This window comes from Vombatus ursinus, unplaced genomic scaffold, assembly GCF_900497805.2.
Source record: "Vombatus ursinus unplaced genomic scaffold, bare-nosed wombat genome assembly UNPS02014798.1, whole genome shotgun sequence".
NCBI classification, from domain to species: domain Eukaryota; kingdom Metazoa; phylum Chordata; class Mammalia; order Diprotodontia; family Vombatidae; genus Vombatus; species Vombatus ursinus.
The window spans coordinates 54454850-54473195 of record NW_020954576.1 but is presented as its reverse complement, the minus strand read 5'-3'; the positions used below and the strand labels follow the sequence as shown (position 1 = coordinate 54473195).

At 36.9% G+C, this 18346-nt stretch overlaps 1 protein-coding gene across 2 annotated transcripts in view; it reads right to left on the bottom strand.

Moving 5' to 3' along the window:
• The window catches only part of ASH1L (ASH1 like histone lysine methyltransferase), a 244442-nt gene that overhangs the window by 45867 nt on the left and 180229 nt on the right, over nucleotides 1–18346 (bottom strand). For both annotated transcript variants that reach the window (XM_027871093.1, XM_027871092.1), the window contains exons 8-12: nucleotides 16312–16385; nucleotides 14380–14425; nucleotides 14088–14196; nucleotides 8345–8551; nucleotides 8093–8239 (exon numbers count right to left, since the gene is read on the bottom strand). In XM_027871093.1, coding sequence (XP_027726894.1) covers nucleotides 8093–8239; nucleotides 8345–8551; nucleotides 14088–14196; nucleotides 14380–14425; nucleotides 16312–16385 — 583 coding nt within the window. The remainder of the gene's footprint in view (nucleotides 1–8092; nucleotides 8240–8344; nucleotides 8552–14087; nucleotides 14197–14379; nucleotides 14426–16311; nucleotides 16386–18346) is intronic.

Below are 18346 nucleotides of genomic sequence, written 5' to 3'. Positions count from 1 at the left end.
GATTTTAGGATGCATCACTTAGACAGCCATCCTACCTTCTCTCAGTGGACGCCTAAGGCCTGTCCTTCTTTAACTTACTGCTCTGTTTTATGACAGAAAATCTTGGAAGGAAAGAGTGACAAAGTGGTTTACATTATTACTTCAAGTGTCACTTTTGGGGGGGCATTGGGGGGAAGAGGTACATATATTCTGTACTTTTTTAAAAACATAATCTGTATTTACTTATCTGAGAGTATATTGTGTGGCACTTGACACTGGCAGTGGAGCAGGGTCTTAGTTCTATCTTCTAACCCAGTCTGACTTTCAGAGGAATAAACAGAGTAGGAATCCCAGCCCAAAGGGGAGCCTACAGTTCTGTCACTCTGAACCAGCAGTGATTTCCAGTTGGCTGACAGTGGCTGAATCTAGCAATAGTCTACTGGAACTCCAAAAGGAAAAAGTCCAGAGACATGATGCTCAGATCCAAGCCTAGGTCAGGAACTTGCAAAGCTCAGACCAGAAGGACATCTATCAGATTTTGCCCTGGATCAGAGCCCTTTGGGAGCTCTGATACCTTTCAGGTCCCCAGATTGACCTGTCCCTGAGATCCTGGAATAACACAACATTCAAAACTCCTAAGAAACCAGCAGGAGAACCAGCCTAGGGATTGTATCCATAAATGCATAGAGCCTGGCCATCACATAAAGTCTAAAGTAAATCCAAGTCAGGAAGTAAGCTAGAAAAATGAGCAAACCTAAAAAGAGTATTACCATAAAAAGCTATTATAATATAAACCTATAATAATAGGATGCTGAAGACACAAAACTAGAAGAAGAGAAAAGACACCAAAAACAGAGTGGTCACATGTTCAATTAGAATTTCTGGAATGAGAGGTTTTGTTTTTTTTTTTTTGAAGAGTTAAAAGTGTTTTAAATGAGTGCTAGAGGAAAAAATTGGAAAAGAAACGATTAACTATGGAAGAAAGAATTGTAAACTGAATCAACTCTGGCACAAGAGGTAAAAAATTTTGTTGAAGCAACAAACTCCCTGTAAAGAAGAATGCCCCAAATAGAAGATAAGGATCCCCTCAGACAACTAGAAATATTAAAACAAAAACAAGGACTGATGAAAAAAAATTCTAAGTTATCTCATAGCAAGAACAACTCACCTGGAAAACAGACTGAGAGGAGATAATCTGAGAGTCATTGGGCCACCTGAATGCCATGACCAAAAATAGGAGACTAGACACCATATTTCAAGAAATCATTAAAAAACAAACAAACAAACAAACAAAAAAAACTGCCAGAGTTCTTAATACTAGAGGACAAAATGGAAATCAAAACCCCAGAATGAAAATTCCCAGAAGTATTATAGCCAAAATCCAGAGCTTCCAGCCCAAAGATAAATAACACTAGCAGCCAGAAAGGAAGGATTCAACTAATAAGGAGGCACAAATAGGATCCCACATAATTTAGCAGCCACCACTACAAAAGAGTGGAGAGTTCGGAATAAAATATTCCAAAAGACAAAAGCACTATAGCCAAGAATAACCAGCAAAAGTGAATATAGTTCCAGAGTGGGGGAAAATGGACCTCTAATGAAATAGAGGCCTTCCAAGCATTCCTGATGAAAAGAGCACATCTGCATGGAAACTCTGAAGTGCAAATGTCAGAGAATAAGCAAAATATAAAAAGGTAAACATAAGCAAGGGGCAGCTAGGTGGCACAGGGAACAAAGCACCTGGCCTAAAGTAAGGAAGACTTATCTTCCTGAGTTTAAATATGGCCTCAGACACTTACTAGTTGTGTGAGCCTGGGCAAGTCACTCAACTCTGTTTGCCTCAATTTCCTCATCTGTAAAAATGAGCTTGAGAAGAAAATGGCAAACCACTCCAGAATCTTTGCCAAATAAAACCCCAAATGGAATCACAAAGAGTTAGACAGGACTGAAAAAAATGACTAAACAACAATGAACATGAACAAACAATCATAATGGACTAAAAAGAGGATAAAACTGTTTATATTTTCACAGAGGGGGATATTCCTTAAGAACCTTATCATCATCAGAGAGTCTAGACGGATGAAGTCTAATTAGACATAGGACCCGGGAGTGGTCTTATTATGTCTTGATGACTTTAAAAGAATGGAAAGGGAGGGTAAAAGGCAAGTAAAAGGGAAGGTGAGAAAGTAAGGATTGGGAAAATTATTTCATATAATCAGGGCAGGAGTCTACGCAAAGGGGAAGAGGTGGAGATAGTGGATGACATCTGAATCTCACTCTCATCTGAACTGATTAAAGGAGAGAAAAATATACAAACACACAGAGCTGACTATAGAAATACATTTTACTCAATAGGAGGGAAAGGGAAGACAGGAGAGAGGCAATAAGAAGGAATGTAGATTAAGGGAGGGATTAGTCCCAAGCAAAACAAATTCTAAGGATGTATAAAAATATTTATAGCAGCTCTTCTTGTGGTGGTGAAAAATTGAAAACGGAGGGGAAGTCCACCATTTGGGAATGACTGAATAAAGTGTGGTATATAAATGTGCTGGAATACTACTGTACTGCAAGAAATAAAGGGGGTGGTTTCAGAAAAACAAGTTCATACAGGAAGATTGGTAATGAACTGATGTAGAATGAAGTGAGCAGTGACAACAACATCTTAAAGACAGTGTGGAAAGCCTTAGAAACTGAATGATGCAGTGACCAACCACAACTGCAGGTGATTCATGAAGAAACATATTACCCAACCTCCTGATAAGAGGACAAAATAAAATAAAATAAAAACAAAACAATGCAAGAAAAATAAGATTATGAAAAGAAAGTCAACCAACTAGAAAAGAAGATCTAGAATCTTAAGGAAGAAAATAACTCCTTGAAAATTAGAATTAGGCAACGGAAAGTGAAATCATAAAGGACCAAGAAATAATAAAACAAAATATAAAGAATAATAAAAAAATAGGTTCCTCTTCTGGAAGGAAAATGGTGGAGTAAGAAGTAAGTTGCTCTCACCCTCCCTTATTGACTTCTGAAAGCCCAGAAAATATCGACCCAGGAAAAACCCTGAGCCAGCAAAAAGACAGGGCACTGTAGTCTTGTAGCCCAGGAAGCTTGGGGGAACTGATGGGAAAGGCCCCTCTCCCTCTGGGGGAGGGGAAGCAGTACAAGATGGGAGGTATCCCAGCAAGCCAGTGGCAAGCCCTACCTCAGCATACCAGGGGGAGACTCAGGTTGATGGAGCAGGCAAATGCTAACAATAGGACCTCCCAAGAATATCAATACAGGCAAGGGAACTAGTAGACACCAGCTCGGAAAACTACCACGGGCAACGGTGATCTCCAGCAGCCAAATCACCCAGTGTCTCAACACAACTCTGGGAAGTACAATTCCAGAAGACAAAACTCCAGGCTGACAGACATCTACCAGCAGCAAAACATCCCCTGTGCAAGACTCAGGTGAGTAGGAGCCAAACATTAAAGTGCAAGGCCTGGGTTAGCAGGAAAAGAAGCTTGGGAGTGCCCCCTTCGCTCCAACAGGAGAGCTCAACTTTTTTTTTTTATTTATTTTTTTTTTAAAGTCAGAAAATAGGCAAACACCATGCACAAAGAGCAGAAATGGACAATTACCACACATTCTTATTATGGGGAAAGGGAAGATCAAGGCACAAATTCAGAAGAGGACAACATTATCAATATACCCACATATGAAAACGTCAAAGGGGAATATGAACTGGTCTCAAGCCCAAAAAGCCTTCTTGGAAGAGCTCAAGAAGGATTTAAAAAGTCAAATAAGAGAGGTAGAAGAAAAACTGGGAAAAGAAGGGAGAGGTATGCAAGAGACAGTCAATAGCTTGGAAAAGAAAGGACAAAAATTAACTGTAGAAAACAAGTCCTTAAAAAGTAGAATTGGCCAAATGGAAAAGGAGGCACAAAAACTAACTGAAGAGAACTCCTTAAAAAGTAAAATGGGACAAATAGAAAAGGAGGTACAAAATCTAATAGAAGAAAACAACTCATTAAAAATTAGAATGGGGCAAGTGGAAACTAATGACTCTATGAGACAGCAAGAATCAGTCAAACAGAAACAAAAGAATGAAAAAATAGAAGAATGAAAAAAATAGGAGAGAGTGTGAAACATCTCATAATAAAAACAAGTGATGTGGAGATCAGATTAAGAAGAGAAAACATAAGAATAATCAGACTACCTGAAAGCTATAATCAAAAAAAGAATCTTGTTACAATAATACAACAAATAATTAAAGAAAACTGTCCTGAAGTATTAGAACAAGAGAGGAAAGTAGAAATAGAAACAGGAAAAATCACCACCTAAAACAGAGCCTATCAGGAAAACCTACGGGAATACATAGTTAAATTCTGAAACTCCCAGCTCAAGGAGCAAATGTTACAAGCAACTAGAAAAAAACAATTCAAATATGGCGAAGACACACAAGACTTTTAGCAGTGGTGACATTAAAAGACTGCAGGTCTTAGAACACTTTATATCGAAGAGCAAAAGAACTGGGGTTGTGGTGGAAAATATATCCAGCAAAGTTAAGCATAATCCTATGTGGAAAAAAAAAATGAAAGAACTGCCAGACTTTCAGGGTTTTGTTAAAAACAAACAAACAAACAAACAAACAAAAAAAAAAACCCTTAACTTAATGGAAAATTTGACATACCAGATCCAAGAGAAATATTAATGTACAACAAGGGACTCAATAAGGACAGATCGTTTACTTTTTATATAAGGAAATGTAAAATGTATGTCTAAGATTGTTACTAGTAATTGGGTAGCTCAAAAGAAAGATTGGGGTGGACCTGAGTATGATGTTTATTCTAAAAAGTAAAACTGTTGAGGAAAAGGTATAGCATACTTATCTTATACAAACAAGGTGTTAGAGGAAGAACTGACACAGAGGAATTAGATGGGGAAGGAGGATTAGTAGTTCTGGAAACCTACTCTCATAGGGAATAGGTTAAAGAGGAAACATACATATATGCTTAGAAGAGTATAAAAATCTTCTAAATTCAGAAAAAAATAAAAGGCTAAGGGGATAGGGAGGGGGGATAAGGAAGGAATTTTTAGAGGGAACCCTACTCACATTAGATCTGAGTTAAAGACAGAACAATAAATACATTTAGAAGGGAATAAAAGTCTTCTAAGTATATAAAGAAATAAGAGGGTGAGGGAATAGGATATGAGGAGGAGTATAGAAGGGTTGTCTAGATTAATGGGAATGGGAAAAAGAGGGAATAACATATATATATTTGGAAGGCTATAAAAGTCTTCTAAATTCAGACAGAAACAAAAGGGTAAGGGAAAAGGGTTGGGGGAGAAGATAGGGAGGGATCTTTGAAGGTGGGGTAGGTTAAGTAATTGGAGGGCAAGGGTAGCAGGTAGCAAAGGCAATAAAGTAGAGGAGTCAGGAAGGATAGGAAATAAGTGATACACACAAACATAAAATAAAGATCAGGAGTAGAATTAGGAAAAAAAAAGCAGAGGTAGTAATCATGATGCCAGACAAAGTTAAAGTTAAAATAGATTTAATCAAAAGAGAAAAACGGAAACTGCACTAGATGTCAGCCATATTAACCAATATTGTTTGAGACTATTTAAAATAACCAGAGAGTATACATTATTGTGTGTGTGTGTATATATACATATATATGTGTGTGTGTATATATAGATAGATAGATAGATAGATAGATAGATAGATAGATAGATAGACATATATAGTACATATTGTTGTGGTGTAAGAAACGAGTTGGTAGACTTAGAAGAATATGGAAAGACTTGGACTGATGAAGGAAGATGTTATCTACCCTCAGGGAAACAGAGGACAAACAAGTATAGTACAGTCTTACATAGATGCATATGAAGGTATATATCTATATAGCAGTATGATTATGGATATCATGGTATAGGTATATGTATGCAGGTATATATATACATATGTATGTGTATATATATGCTTGTGTGTATGTATGTGTGTATATATACACACATATACACACACCCATACATACATACATCTACCTCTTCACTTAACTGTAGCCTTCTTGAGGGAGGATGGGGAGGAATGGAGAGACAAAAAGAACAAAGTAAAAAGTGCACAGCAGAGAACAAGAGAAAACAAGGAAGCAAAGAAAAGATGGACGGCTCTGCTCTGAACACAATGTGTAGTATTTATGATATAGGCTTTTTTGAAATGGAAATTTATTGCTATATATTTTGAATCCTCTCACGTTCTGCTGTGCCCATGGCAATGCTTTTTTTTTCCTTTTCTTATTTTGTATTTAAGTTTTAGTATTCAAGTTTATGATGTTTCTTTTTCCTTTCTTTAAAAAAAAAAGAGCAGATCAGGACAGCATTACCGCATTTCTTTCTTTTTTGGATGGGGTTATTGGACAGCTACATCAAGGAAATGCTCTATACAGTTTATGTAGATTTTAGTTAAGTATTTGGTAGAGTATCTCACTACTCTTATGGAAAAGATGAAGAGATGTGGAGTAGAGAAAAAATGGATTTAGAACTGACTGAATGGGGGACCTAAAGAGCAGTTATTAATGGATTAATGTCAATGTGTGAAGTCTCTACAGAAATGCTCCAGGACTCTGTGTTTGGAATGGTGTTGTTTAACATTTTAATTAATAACTTAAAGGAGTAGGTGGAATGCTTATTGAATTTGCAGATGATACAAAACTAGGAGGGATAATTATCACATGAGATGAAACTTTGGGTTGAAAAAGATATGGACAGGCTAGATTATTGGCCCAAATCAAATAATAGGACATTTCATGGGGATGAAGTCACATTTTAGTTTAAAAAAAAAATCAGTGTCAGAAGTTAAAAAGGGGAAGTGGGACCATGAAAAAGATTTGGAGATTTCAATGTCCTGAAAATTCATTGTGTCAAAAGATTAGGAAGTCAAAAACACTAATGTAATTTCATGCTGTATCAAACAGGCAAAGTGATCAGGTTTAGGCAGATGACAGATCTAGTTGCATTTGCTCTGGTCATATCTGGAATACTGTGTTCAGTTCTTGGCACCACCACATTTTAGTAAAGACATGAATAAGCTAAAGAGCATCCACAAAAGGATTACCATGATAGGGAAGGACCTTGGCCTGATAGATGTGTCTAAGTATTTGAAAAGTTATCATGTGGGAGAGGAATAAGACTTATTCTGTTTGGCCCCAGAGGATGGAACTAAGAAAAATGTATGAAAGTTGTCAAAAGTCATATTTAGGCTTTATATAAGGAGAAATTTCATAACAATTAAAGCTGCCTGAAGTGTTATGTGTTGCTTTGAAAGGCTGTAAGTCCTCCCTCACTTGTTTAGTAGTTTTTCAGTCATGTTCAACTCTTTGTGACCCCATTAGGGGTCTTCTTGGCAAAGATACTGGAATGGTTTGCTATTTTATTCTCCCGTTCATTTTACAGATGAAGAAACTTAGGCAAACAGGGTTCAGGGTCACATAGCTACTAAGTGTCCAAAGCCAGATCTGAACTCAGGTATTCCTGACTTCAAGCCCAATGCTTTATCCACTGTGTCACTACCTTCCCCTCCTCCCTTACGAGAAGGTATTCAAAGAAAGGCTAGATGAGCACTGGTCAGGTATGCTGTAGAAAGAATGACACTTATAGCTGTGAATTCCTACAGTTATAAACTTTTGGGAGTGAAGGGAATGAGTTCCACGTTTTTCTTAAATCCTTTTCAGTGCCAAACACAGAGTTGGCAAATAATATATACTTAATAAATACTCAATAAATGAACTGATTAAATGCCAAACTGGTTCCTTACCCAAAGGTTTCTGAAGTTAACCATCAATTTTAAATGCTTTTCTTGGAATAGGTTATGGAAATGGAATATTTAACTAGTGAGATCAAGGGAATTCACTTAATTTTCCTTGTGTAAAGTTGTCCATACTTAATTTCTAAATCTAGAAGACTATAATTTACAGACAGGTTGCAGTCTGCTTTGGTGGATGGAGTTTCCACACTAGGGAAATCAAGAGTTCCTGGAGTATTAATGATAACCAGATAGTTTCCTGGCTGTGCAAGATACCACTTGATTCATCAGACCTTTGGCTCCACCTTCCTCCTTCCTTACCATTTCTGCATTTCACAATTTGGGTTACAGCTGTGGTTGATGAACCGGGCCTCATTGCCCATGCGGTAGCTGTCAATCACCATTCCACTGTCCAGATTTAGGCAGTAGTGGTCACTGTGGTTATGGTATTGTTCAATCATTCGATTCCTGAAGAAAGGAAGAATGCATGAAGACTAAGTTAGCTTAGAGTTTAAAGTAAAACCAAGTGTTTTTTCTTAACATCTAACATTTTCCTAACTAGACTTACTGTACCTGAACTCCTGCTCACTGACAACTTCTCCCAAGTATTCGATGATGAACTGGCCAGCTTTCAAAGGTTCTTTGGTCCGGATCCCCCAGCCCTTCTCCTCAGCTCGGAAACGCTCAAGACACTGTACCCACTCATGCCTTTGTATCCTCTGATTACAGCACTGCTCCCCACAGGGGCAGGTATTGGGGGAGCACTCAGCAAAGATCATTCTGAGGAGAAAAAGAATCAGAGGTCAAATCCCAGCTTTCACAAGATCTACTGGGTGTCCAATAAGGACAAATGACTACAAAATGATATAGACTGTTCATTTAGTGAGAATGAATGATAACACACAGAAAATCTGAATATTGACCAGTATCTGTGAAATGCTGGAAGGTCTCTAGTTCACTGGATTGATCTCTGTGGAGGATTTACGGTAGGACAAGGATCAGAATTAAACAGGATGAAGTGCATCTGGGTTGTAGGTTGTGATTGTAGAAGGAATTTCTACACTGGTGAGATTCCAGATCTGTTGAGGTATGGAAATTGTTGTAAGGCTTTTAGCCAAGATGACTATCTGGAGAGAGGCCAAGGGCGTTAAGATTAAATCCAGCAAAAATCTAAAAATAGTACCATGTCAAAAATGATCAAGAACTACAATGAGTAACTTTGGTAAGTGACTTTTTCTACCCCAGAACTGTACAAAAAAAATCAGCCAGAAGCCTCCAAAAGCAGTAGGTGCTTGTGCCGATGCCAGAGCTTAGAGACACAAGGCAGTGGCCTGCCAGGGTAGCAGAGACTGACTAAAGACATATGTAACCTATAAGGCTCTATACTCCTAGGCAGGCTGCCCCAAGAAAGCTTGAATGACTGAGTTTTAGCAACCAATGTGCTGTGCCTATAGTCAAACCAGCATTCAGATTGGGAAATCCCACACCTATAGCCTCTGAGATCCCTAGCACTCAGTCCTGAGATGCCATAGAGGGCTCTGAAAATTTAGAGCATGGAACCTCAAAGATTGAGGGGGGACTAATCATGATGACTAGACATCAAGATAGAACCCAGGTGACCAAGGTTGAGATTAAGCAGAAACAACTACTTCAGCCACAAGGACAAAAGGAAGCAGAACCTGGCCGTAGCACAAAGCCCCAATTAAGGAATTAAAATTGGAAAGATGAATAAACAAAAGATATTGAACAGTAGGAGGAATCATGATAGATTTAAAGAAATCCAAAATTCCAACTAAACAGGGTAGAATAAACCCACAGCTATAGCAAGCAGAGACTAAAATGGATTTTCAACAAGAATCTAGGTAAACATCTATGAGAAATGAATAGATAAAAAATGGAATAAAAGTTCTAGAGGAAAGAACTGGAAGAATAAATAGCTTAGAAAAAAGGTAAACCTTTCCTGAGTTAAAGGATTTCCTGAAAATTAGTAAAGGCCAAACAGAAACCAATGACTCCAAGAGACAGCAATAAATATTAGGGAAAAAAAACTGAAATGCAAAAAAACAGGATAAAATGTAAGATATCTGTTATCAAAAACAAATGACCCAGAACACAAGTCAAGGACAGAAAATTTAGGTATCATTGGACTTCTTGAAAAGTGTGATTTTTTTTTTTAAGAAAAGGAAAAAAAAAGCCTAAGACACTATATTTCAAGAAATCATAGATGAAAATTGCCCAGACCCATTAGAATTGGAGGACAAAGTGAAAATATATATATAAAAAAATCTACTGATCAAAGAAACCTTAAAAAGAAAAGTCCCAGAAAATGTCATAGGCAAAATCCAAAGCTTCCACATCAAAGAAAAAATACTGTTAAGTAGCCAAAATCAAATAGTTAAAGTACCAAGCTTCTACAGCCAGATACACAGAAGACCTGGCAGCTTCTCATATAAAGGAAAAGAGATTTTGAATTACACAAAATATCCCAAAAGGCAAAAGATACAGAATTACAACCAAGACTAACATTCTGAAAAGCTAAGCATAATCCTATAGTGAAAAAAATGTACTTTCAGTGGCATATAGATCTTTTAAGAACTAGTGATAAAAAGACTATAACTGAGCCGAAACATTGAAATATAAAGACAAGAGTCAAGGGAAACCTAGAAAGTTAAATTTGAACAATTGGAAAGAGTTATAAGATTGCTAATATCCTAATGGAGGAGAAGAAACAAGTGTCCCTACAGAACAAAATGAGGAAGTTAAATAAGACAGAGGACCTTAAGAAGATCTTAAGAAAGAAAAGACAAAATAAAAGAAATATGCTAGCATGGATAGGAAGAAGAATTTACTGTTTCTCATGGGCAGCTATGTGACACAGCAGATAGAGTTCTGGGCCTGGAGTCAGGAAGACCTGAATTCAAATCTGACCTCAGACATTTATGAGCTGTGTGAACCTTGGTTAAGTCACTTAATCTCTGTCTGCCTCAGTTTCCTCAACGTTAAAATGAAGACAATAATAGCACCCAATTTCCAAGGTTGTGAGGATCAACTGATATGATATTTGTAAAGTGCTTACCATAATCCCTGGCACACAGTATGTGCTTAATAAATGTTCTCTTTCCCTCCCCCCTACAGTAAGAAAGAATGTCTGATTTAGAGTCCCAGCTCTGACACTTACTACCTATCCTTGAACAAATCACTTCATTTCTGTGGGCCTTGGTTTCTTCACTTGTGTCTGATACTTAGTAAGTGCTTAATAAATGCTTTTTCCATTCATAACTGGAATGCATGAGAAGAGGAGTATACAAACATGGGGGAAGGACTAGGAGGGATGGGTATCAGGTAAATCTGACTCTTATCTGAATCAGACAAGGAAAAGTTCAACACACACATGCACAGAGAAAGGTGTGAAAATATACCAACTCAGTACAGAAACAGATGGGATGGAGATGAGGAGGACAGAGGAGGTGAAATAATACCAAGAAGGGAACAGTTATAAGCAAAACAAACTCCCTGACCCTGAAGGGAGATTAAAAGGGAAAAAGAAAGATCTTGAAATTTAAGGGGGTGACCATCAACTGGGAATTGGTTAAACAAATTGTGGTATATGAACATAATGAAACATTACTGCACAGATAGAAATAACAAAAAAGATTGTTTTAGAGAATCCTTGGAATTATGGACTGATAGAGTGAAGTGAGCAAAACCAGGAGAACAACTGATATGGGACAACATCACTGTAAAGAAAAGCAACCTTGAAAGACTTAAGTACTGTAATGAAAGCATTGACCACGCACTTCTTCAGAGGACCCATGATGGCCCTCAGAGAAAGGTGACCAGGATGGAAAAAGGGTTGGACTTTAAGACTGAGTTACATAAGAACTGCTGAAAGTTCTGGCAGATTTAGCATGGAGAAAACTTGAGAGAGACTTGACAATTACCTTCAAGTATTTGAAGGGTTGTCATTTTGAAGGAGAATTAAACTTGTTTCTTTTTGGTCACAGAGAACAGAACTAGGGAAGTTGAAAAGAGGTAAATACATTTAGGCTTGATGTGAAAAAAAACCTTCCTAATAAATGGAGCCACTCCAAAATAGAACAGGCTACCTTAGGAAATGGTAGGTGTTCCTATCACTGGAGATTTCAAGGAGAGGCTAGGTGACTATTTGTTAAGTAGACTAAAAAGGGGATTCTTCTTTAGGCATAGGATGTGGTCTTTGAGTTCCCTTCTGACTGAGATTCTGGGGTGGTCAAGCTAAGGCCAAGATTATGAATGGAAGAAAATGAACCCAGAGCAAAGAGAACAGACTGGGAGAACAGACAGGAAGGGAGATACTGGAGGTCAGAGTACAATATTCTTTAGTAATTTCCCCATTGTTCTAGTTAGGTTGATCTACTAGTTAGGTATGGCCCATAGAATTGCCACAGACATTACGTCTTCTCTCATTTTATTCTCCTCGCCTGAAGTGTTGTTCTCATCCAAATCCTACCAATTTCTTTAAGGTCAACCTCTTCCATGAGACAACCTTTGACTACTCTGTTCTTTTTTTTTTTTTAAATTCATTCAACAAACATTTATTAAAGAAAGTGAAAATACTAAGTATGTTTTGATCTACACTCAGAGTTCATCACTTCTCTCTTTGGAAGTGAAAAGCATTTTTCATCATGGGTCTCGATCAAAGTAGTTAAGTCTTTTACAGTTGACTACCATTACACTATTGCTTGTTACAATGTTCTCCTGGTTCTGCTTACTTCACTTGGCATCAGTTCATTTATGTCTTCCCAGGTTCCGGAACCATCCTCTTCATTGTTTCTTATAGCACAATAGTATTCCATCACAATCATATATGACAACTTGTTCATCCCTTCCTCAATAGGTGGGAATCCCTCAATTTCCAATTCTTTGCCACGACAAAAAAATGCAGCTACAACTATTTTGGTACATATAGGTCCTGGTCTTTTTCCCTTCTCTTTGATCTCTTTGGGATATAGATCTAGAAGTGGCGTTGCTAGGTCAAAGGGTATGCACAGTTTTATGGCCCCTTTGGGTATAGTTCCAAATTGTTCTCTGAAATGGTTGGACCAGTTCACAACTCTACCAACGGTGCATTAGTGTAGCTATTTTCCCATATCCCCTCCAGAATTTGTCATTTCTGATAGGCATGAGGTAATACCTCAAAGTTGTTTTAATTTGCATTTCTCTAATCAATAGTGATTGACAGTATTTTTATATGACTATTGATAATTTTTATATCTTCTTTTGAAAACTGTTTGTTCATATTATTTGCCCATTTATCAACTGAGGAAGGACTCTTATTTTTATAAATTAGGTTCATTTCCCTATATATTTGAGAAATGTGATCACTCCATTCCTAATGGGTCTTATACCCTGAACTTCTAGAGAATCATTCTGAACCATACCATTTAGTATTTAATTACACCTTATGTTGTTCTCATTGTTACAGGATCAGAAGAGAATTCAGAGCCAGAACACTGAGAGCATAAAAAAGTTTCTTAACTGCTTGCTGATTAACCAAATATTGCTACTAAAAACCATTTTACTAGGCCAGTGAAAGAACTTCTCATAGATTGACTATAATGCGATTTTTCTTATTAGGAACTTAAGATTAATTTATCTATTAATATATATTTAATAAATATATAAAAAATATATATAAATGTATAGCCTATATCAGATTGCACACTGTCTTGGGGAGGGAGGGTGAGAAAAATTTTAAACTCAAAAGCTTATTGAAGGGATTGTTGAGAAATCAAAATAAATTAATAAAGTTAAAAAAAAATCAGATTATCTACAAAAAAAAAAAAAAAAATTTATCCAGCCTACTGACTCCAGGCAGGATTAAACCATTTCAGACAGATGGTAATTAATATTGGTCAACAAGTGGTCAACAAGAATTCTAAAATCTCTTTTTTCTAACCTAAAGTATTCATGCTATAACTTCTGTTGATGATATTTTGTATTCTATACTAGCTATATTCTAGGTAAGTTTGTAAGTTCTTTGAAGCCAATTTAACTTATTTCATTTATCTAATGTTATGCATCTCATTTAATTTACATTTCAAAGTATTAGTCTTTTTTAATTGTAGTAGTATGGCTAATGACAGATGCATAGTTTCAGGGTCAGAAGATTTGAGGCAAGTAATTTCACTTCTCTAAACTTGTTTTGGGGAATAATGATAACAATTATCTTCAGGGTTAATGTAAGGCTCAGATGAGATGATAATGTATAAAAAGTACTTTTCAAATGTTCATGCACTATACAAATGCCAGTTATAATGATGATGATAAATATTACCTGTTGAGGCAGTCATCCATACAACCCTTCCTATTGCCATCATCTGGTTTTTTACAGTTGCAGGTGGTAGCCTCATAGCCAGAAAGAGGTTTGACATCAACGTAGACATCTTGAGGAGGGAGGAAAAAGAAGTATGTGAGTCAGGATAAAATATAACTTTTCAGCAGTAAAGCTATGGAAAATTAGGAGGATGGAATGAGATGGAAGCAGAAAATAAAAGGGGACAGAAGTAGGTTAAGAACAAATGCAGACAAAAGTCATCAGAGTCCTTTGATAGTTACAAGTTACTCACTTGAACGGATTTTTTTGTATAGTGGGACATCTGGCTTTTTATATAGCTAGAAGAAGAAGAAAACAAATGTCTTGATACAGCATTTAACTTCAAATGTCAGTCAGTAGCAACAATCACTACAAAGACAGGAAATTATCAATAAACTCTGCTCATATGGAAATATTTTAAAAGAATTTCTGTGTAGAATATGCTTGAAGACAACTCTTGCTGAAGTTTTAACTTTGGATAGAGGGAACCTTCACTAGAAGATGGGGACAAAGAATTGGAATCACTAGGAGAAGCCAGAATTAGGTAAAGAACTGAGTGGCATTTTGTCTGATAGCCTTAACCAGAACCTCAAGAATAAAGAGATATCAATATTCTCTTAGCCATCAGGGTGTGGGGTAGGGTGGGGTGAGGGAAGAGGCATGCAGAAGACTTCTACTGGATTAGTTGGGTGGTCTAGGTACATAGGATTGTAGTAGATGACTGTAGGTATTCAGGCTCAGAATTGGGAGAAAGGTAATGTTCCCTTTCTAATTAAGGCAATTAAATTAATGAATTAGTGAATGAAAGGCCTGAAAAGGGAGCTCTCACATTTAAATATTTATCAATGCAACCAAGAATACACTAGAAGTCAGGCAGTCTGGTAACATTATGCTGTAGAACAGTGGTGTCAAACTTATATAGAAACAGATCTCTGTGGGCATAATATTGACTTAGAAAAACCACAAATGCACATTATCTATGCTGTATTTTTATTTATTTTGTTAAACATTTCCCAATTATATTTTAATCTGGTTCAAGCACACTCAGGAGTTTGGCTGCCAACACCTCTGCTGAGAGGATAATATAAAACAGCTTCTTAGCTCAAGCTGAAATGGAACGGGATAGGGTCAGGTTCTAGAACTGTGATTTCAATTGCATAGGGAACTTCCAGAAAGTTATAATCTTAAGATAGCTGTCTAGAGCACTGAGAAGTTAATTGCTCTGTCCAGTATCACACAGGTAATATGTGTCAGAGGCTGAATTTGAACCCTGGTCTTCCTAACTTTGAGGCAGCTCTCTATCTACTATAACATGCCAATTCTCAAGTTGGAAAGGAATATTTATTAATTTGCTGAGAATTAAGCCCAATATAATTTCTCAGTGGATGTATTAAAACACTGATTGGCCTTCCAGTTGATTATAATCTAACATAATGATCCTTCCAGAATCAAAAAAAGGAAGTTGCTAAATAGCACAGAAAGGGAAAAGTCAATAGCTTCTGTCCTTTTAAGATTAAACTTTGATGGCATTTTGGTACAGGCTGGGAGTATATCCAGCTCATTTGCATGGTTAGTCCTGTTTTCCCATAGTTATTTCTTGTTGTAAGGCCTGGGTCTAGGGCTGAAACCTAATGCAAAAATCAGTGGTGAAAACTTTTAATTAGAAAAGGAAGAATAAAAAAAGATCTTCCTATTTTTAGTTTCTCTGTGTATTTAAAATGTCCCACCCCCCTCAATTTAAGTGTTAAATATTTTCTTTGTTTTCTTTAGTAGAATAATCTTAGTTTGCAAGTGAATAATAAATTCCACACTACTGGGGAAAAGCCAACAAAAATAAGGCCTAAAATTTCTTCATCCTGTTGGCAGTACATCTGAATTCTCCAGAGACTTGCCTCACAGAGGATCTTTGCAGAACAGTTTTGTTACCAAAATAAAAGTCTATAGTTGTACTAGAGAAGGGTCGATTTGGAAACCTAGGGCCTACCATCATTTCTCAGCACAGATCAAAGGCAAATAGGCCAAGTTAAAAAATAAGTGCAAATTCATTTTTTTCAGTCTCTAACTTTCACAGGGACTTTTCTTAATACCTGTTAAAATGGCAACATAACAAGTAGGTAAGGGACAATGGCTTTAATTTTTCTCTTTCGACATCAGAATAAAATCCAAAGAATCATGTTCTTTGTACCTGATTGTGTTTCCATTGCCAGAGGATGTCATAGGGAAGCTGAAAGTCAATTCTCTTTTGTCTCAGATACTTTCCTGAAACATAAGCATCATGAAACTTAACATTTATGTAACAGTCATACAACAACCATAATGTGTCCAATCTAGAATGAATGGAGAAGGAGAAAATTGTTAATTATATGTATACATATTACTAGTGTATAACCCATTTGTAATCTAAACTATTTTACTCTTGAGCAAATGAGGTATGATAAGGGGCAGCTAGGTGGCGCAGTGGGTAGAGCTCTGGCCTTGGAGTCGGGAGGACCTGAGTTCAAATCTGGTTTCAGACACACAACAACATGACACTTACTAGCTGTGTGACCCTGGGCAAGTCACTTAACCCCAATTGCCTAGCCCAAAAAAAATTAAAAAAATAAAAAAATGAGGTATGATAAATGAATTCACATTGATTTTTCTATCACCCTACATAAAATAATTAGGCAAACCTGTAGTGAAATAAGAATAATACAATGTACTCCACAGGGTAGGGATTGGACCTGTGACTTCACTGACAGAAGGAAGCCTCAGATTAGAAAAGTTCAACCAAAGAAGGTTGGCATCTTATCTGCAACTTAATAGTCTTACAGCATTGTCTAGGACACTGAAAAGGTAAGTGACTTGCCCAGAGTCATACACCTGATAAACATTAGAGGTCATTCTAACTTTAAAGTCAGCTCTCTACCTACTATGCCACACCTCCTCTCTAATGTACCCAAAGTCAAATAAAAAGAAATTTTAGATTATCAACCATTTTGGATCATGTAAACTACTTTTCTTAATTATTCTGTATAATAACTGACAAGTGACTATATAAGAAGCATTCTGAAGAACTTTCTATATTTGAAACTCCAAAATTCAGGTTAGTTGTGTATCCTCCCAAAAGAATTGCAGTTGTTTGAGGGTGATATTTCAACAGCACAAGTGGCTGAGAAAAATCAGTAAGAGGATGACTATAGCTGGCAGAGGGATGGAATTCATTCTTCAGGAAGAGGATGAGGGACCAAAGCTGAACTTAGCCATTTTAAAACTAAATCTGAAATTAACATATAAACTTCTGTCCATTCTGGTTACATTCCACAGTTATTTTCCCCAACAGACACGAGAGATAAGTCTTTGGATTTTCTAAAGTAATACTATTTTTCTCGGAAAATATCCATACCTAGTTCAACACTAGTCTATTATTCCTAGTTCCCATCTGACATCCTGAATTTTATTAAAAGGGAAAGTGCAACAAGCTACCATAGTTGTACTTGCAGGTTAATGAATTTCCTATCGTCTTCTGCATTCCTCTTCCACATGTTGGAAGGATGGTAATGGGTTCATCTTTACTTTCCTCTCTTAGGTTTTGAAAATGGCGCTAGCTGATTTGTTTACAAAAGGTAGGATGCATCTTGGATGTGCTACTTGATCAAATTCAGCCGGAAGTTATCCTGGTACAGTGATATAATGGATACAGTGCTGGACTTGGAGTCAGGAAGACCTTAGTTGGCCTCAGACACTTAATAGCTGTGTAACCCTAGGCAAGTCACTTCACCTCTTTTTGCTTCAGTTTCTTCAAATGTAAAATGAGGATAATAATAGCATCTACCTCCCAGGGTTGTTACGAGGATTAAATAAGATAATCTTTGTAAAGTGGCTTAGCAAAGTGCTTGGCACACAGTAGGCACTAAGTAAATGTTTGTTCCCTTCTCCTTCCTGCTTCAGTAGGAAGAATGTTGGGTTTAAAGTCCGACGTCTGCCACTTACTACCCTCGTATCCTTGAGCAAATAACTATATCTTTCTGGGCATTGGTTTCTTCACCTGTAAAATAAGGGTGTTGCAATAGATGGCTTCTATGGTCCCATCCAGGTCTTGTTTTAAGATTCTATGATAGTTCAGGAGAATTACTCTTATTTATAACAGCTCTTGTTTAAGGGGGAAAAAAAGGTTTACTTTCAGTCCCAGAATTGGAAATGAAAAATTACAGATAATTTTTCTTTATATATATTTTTAA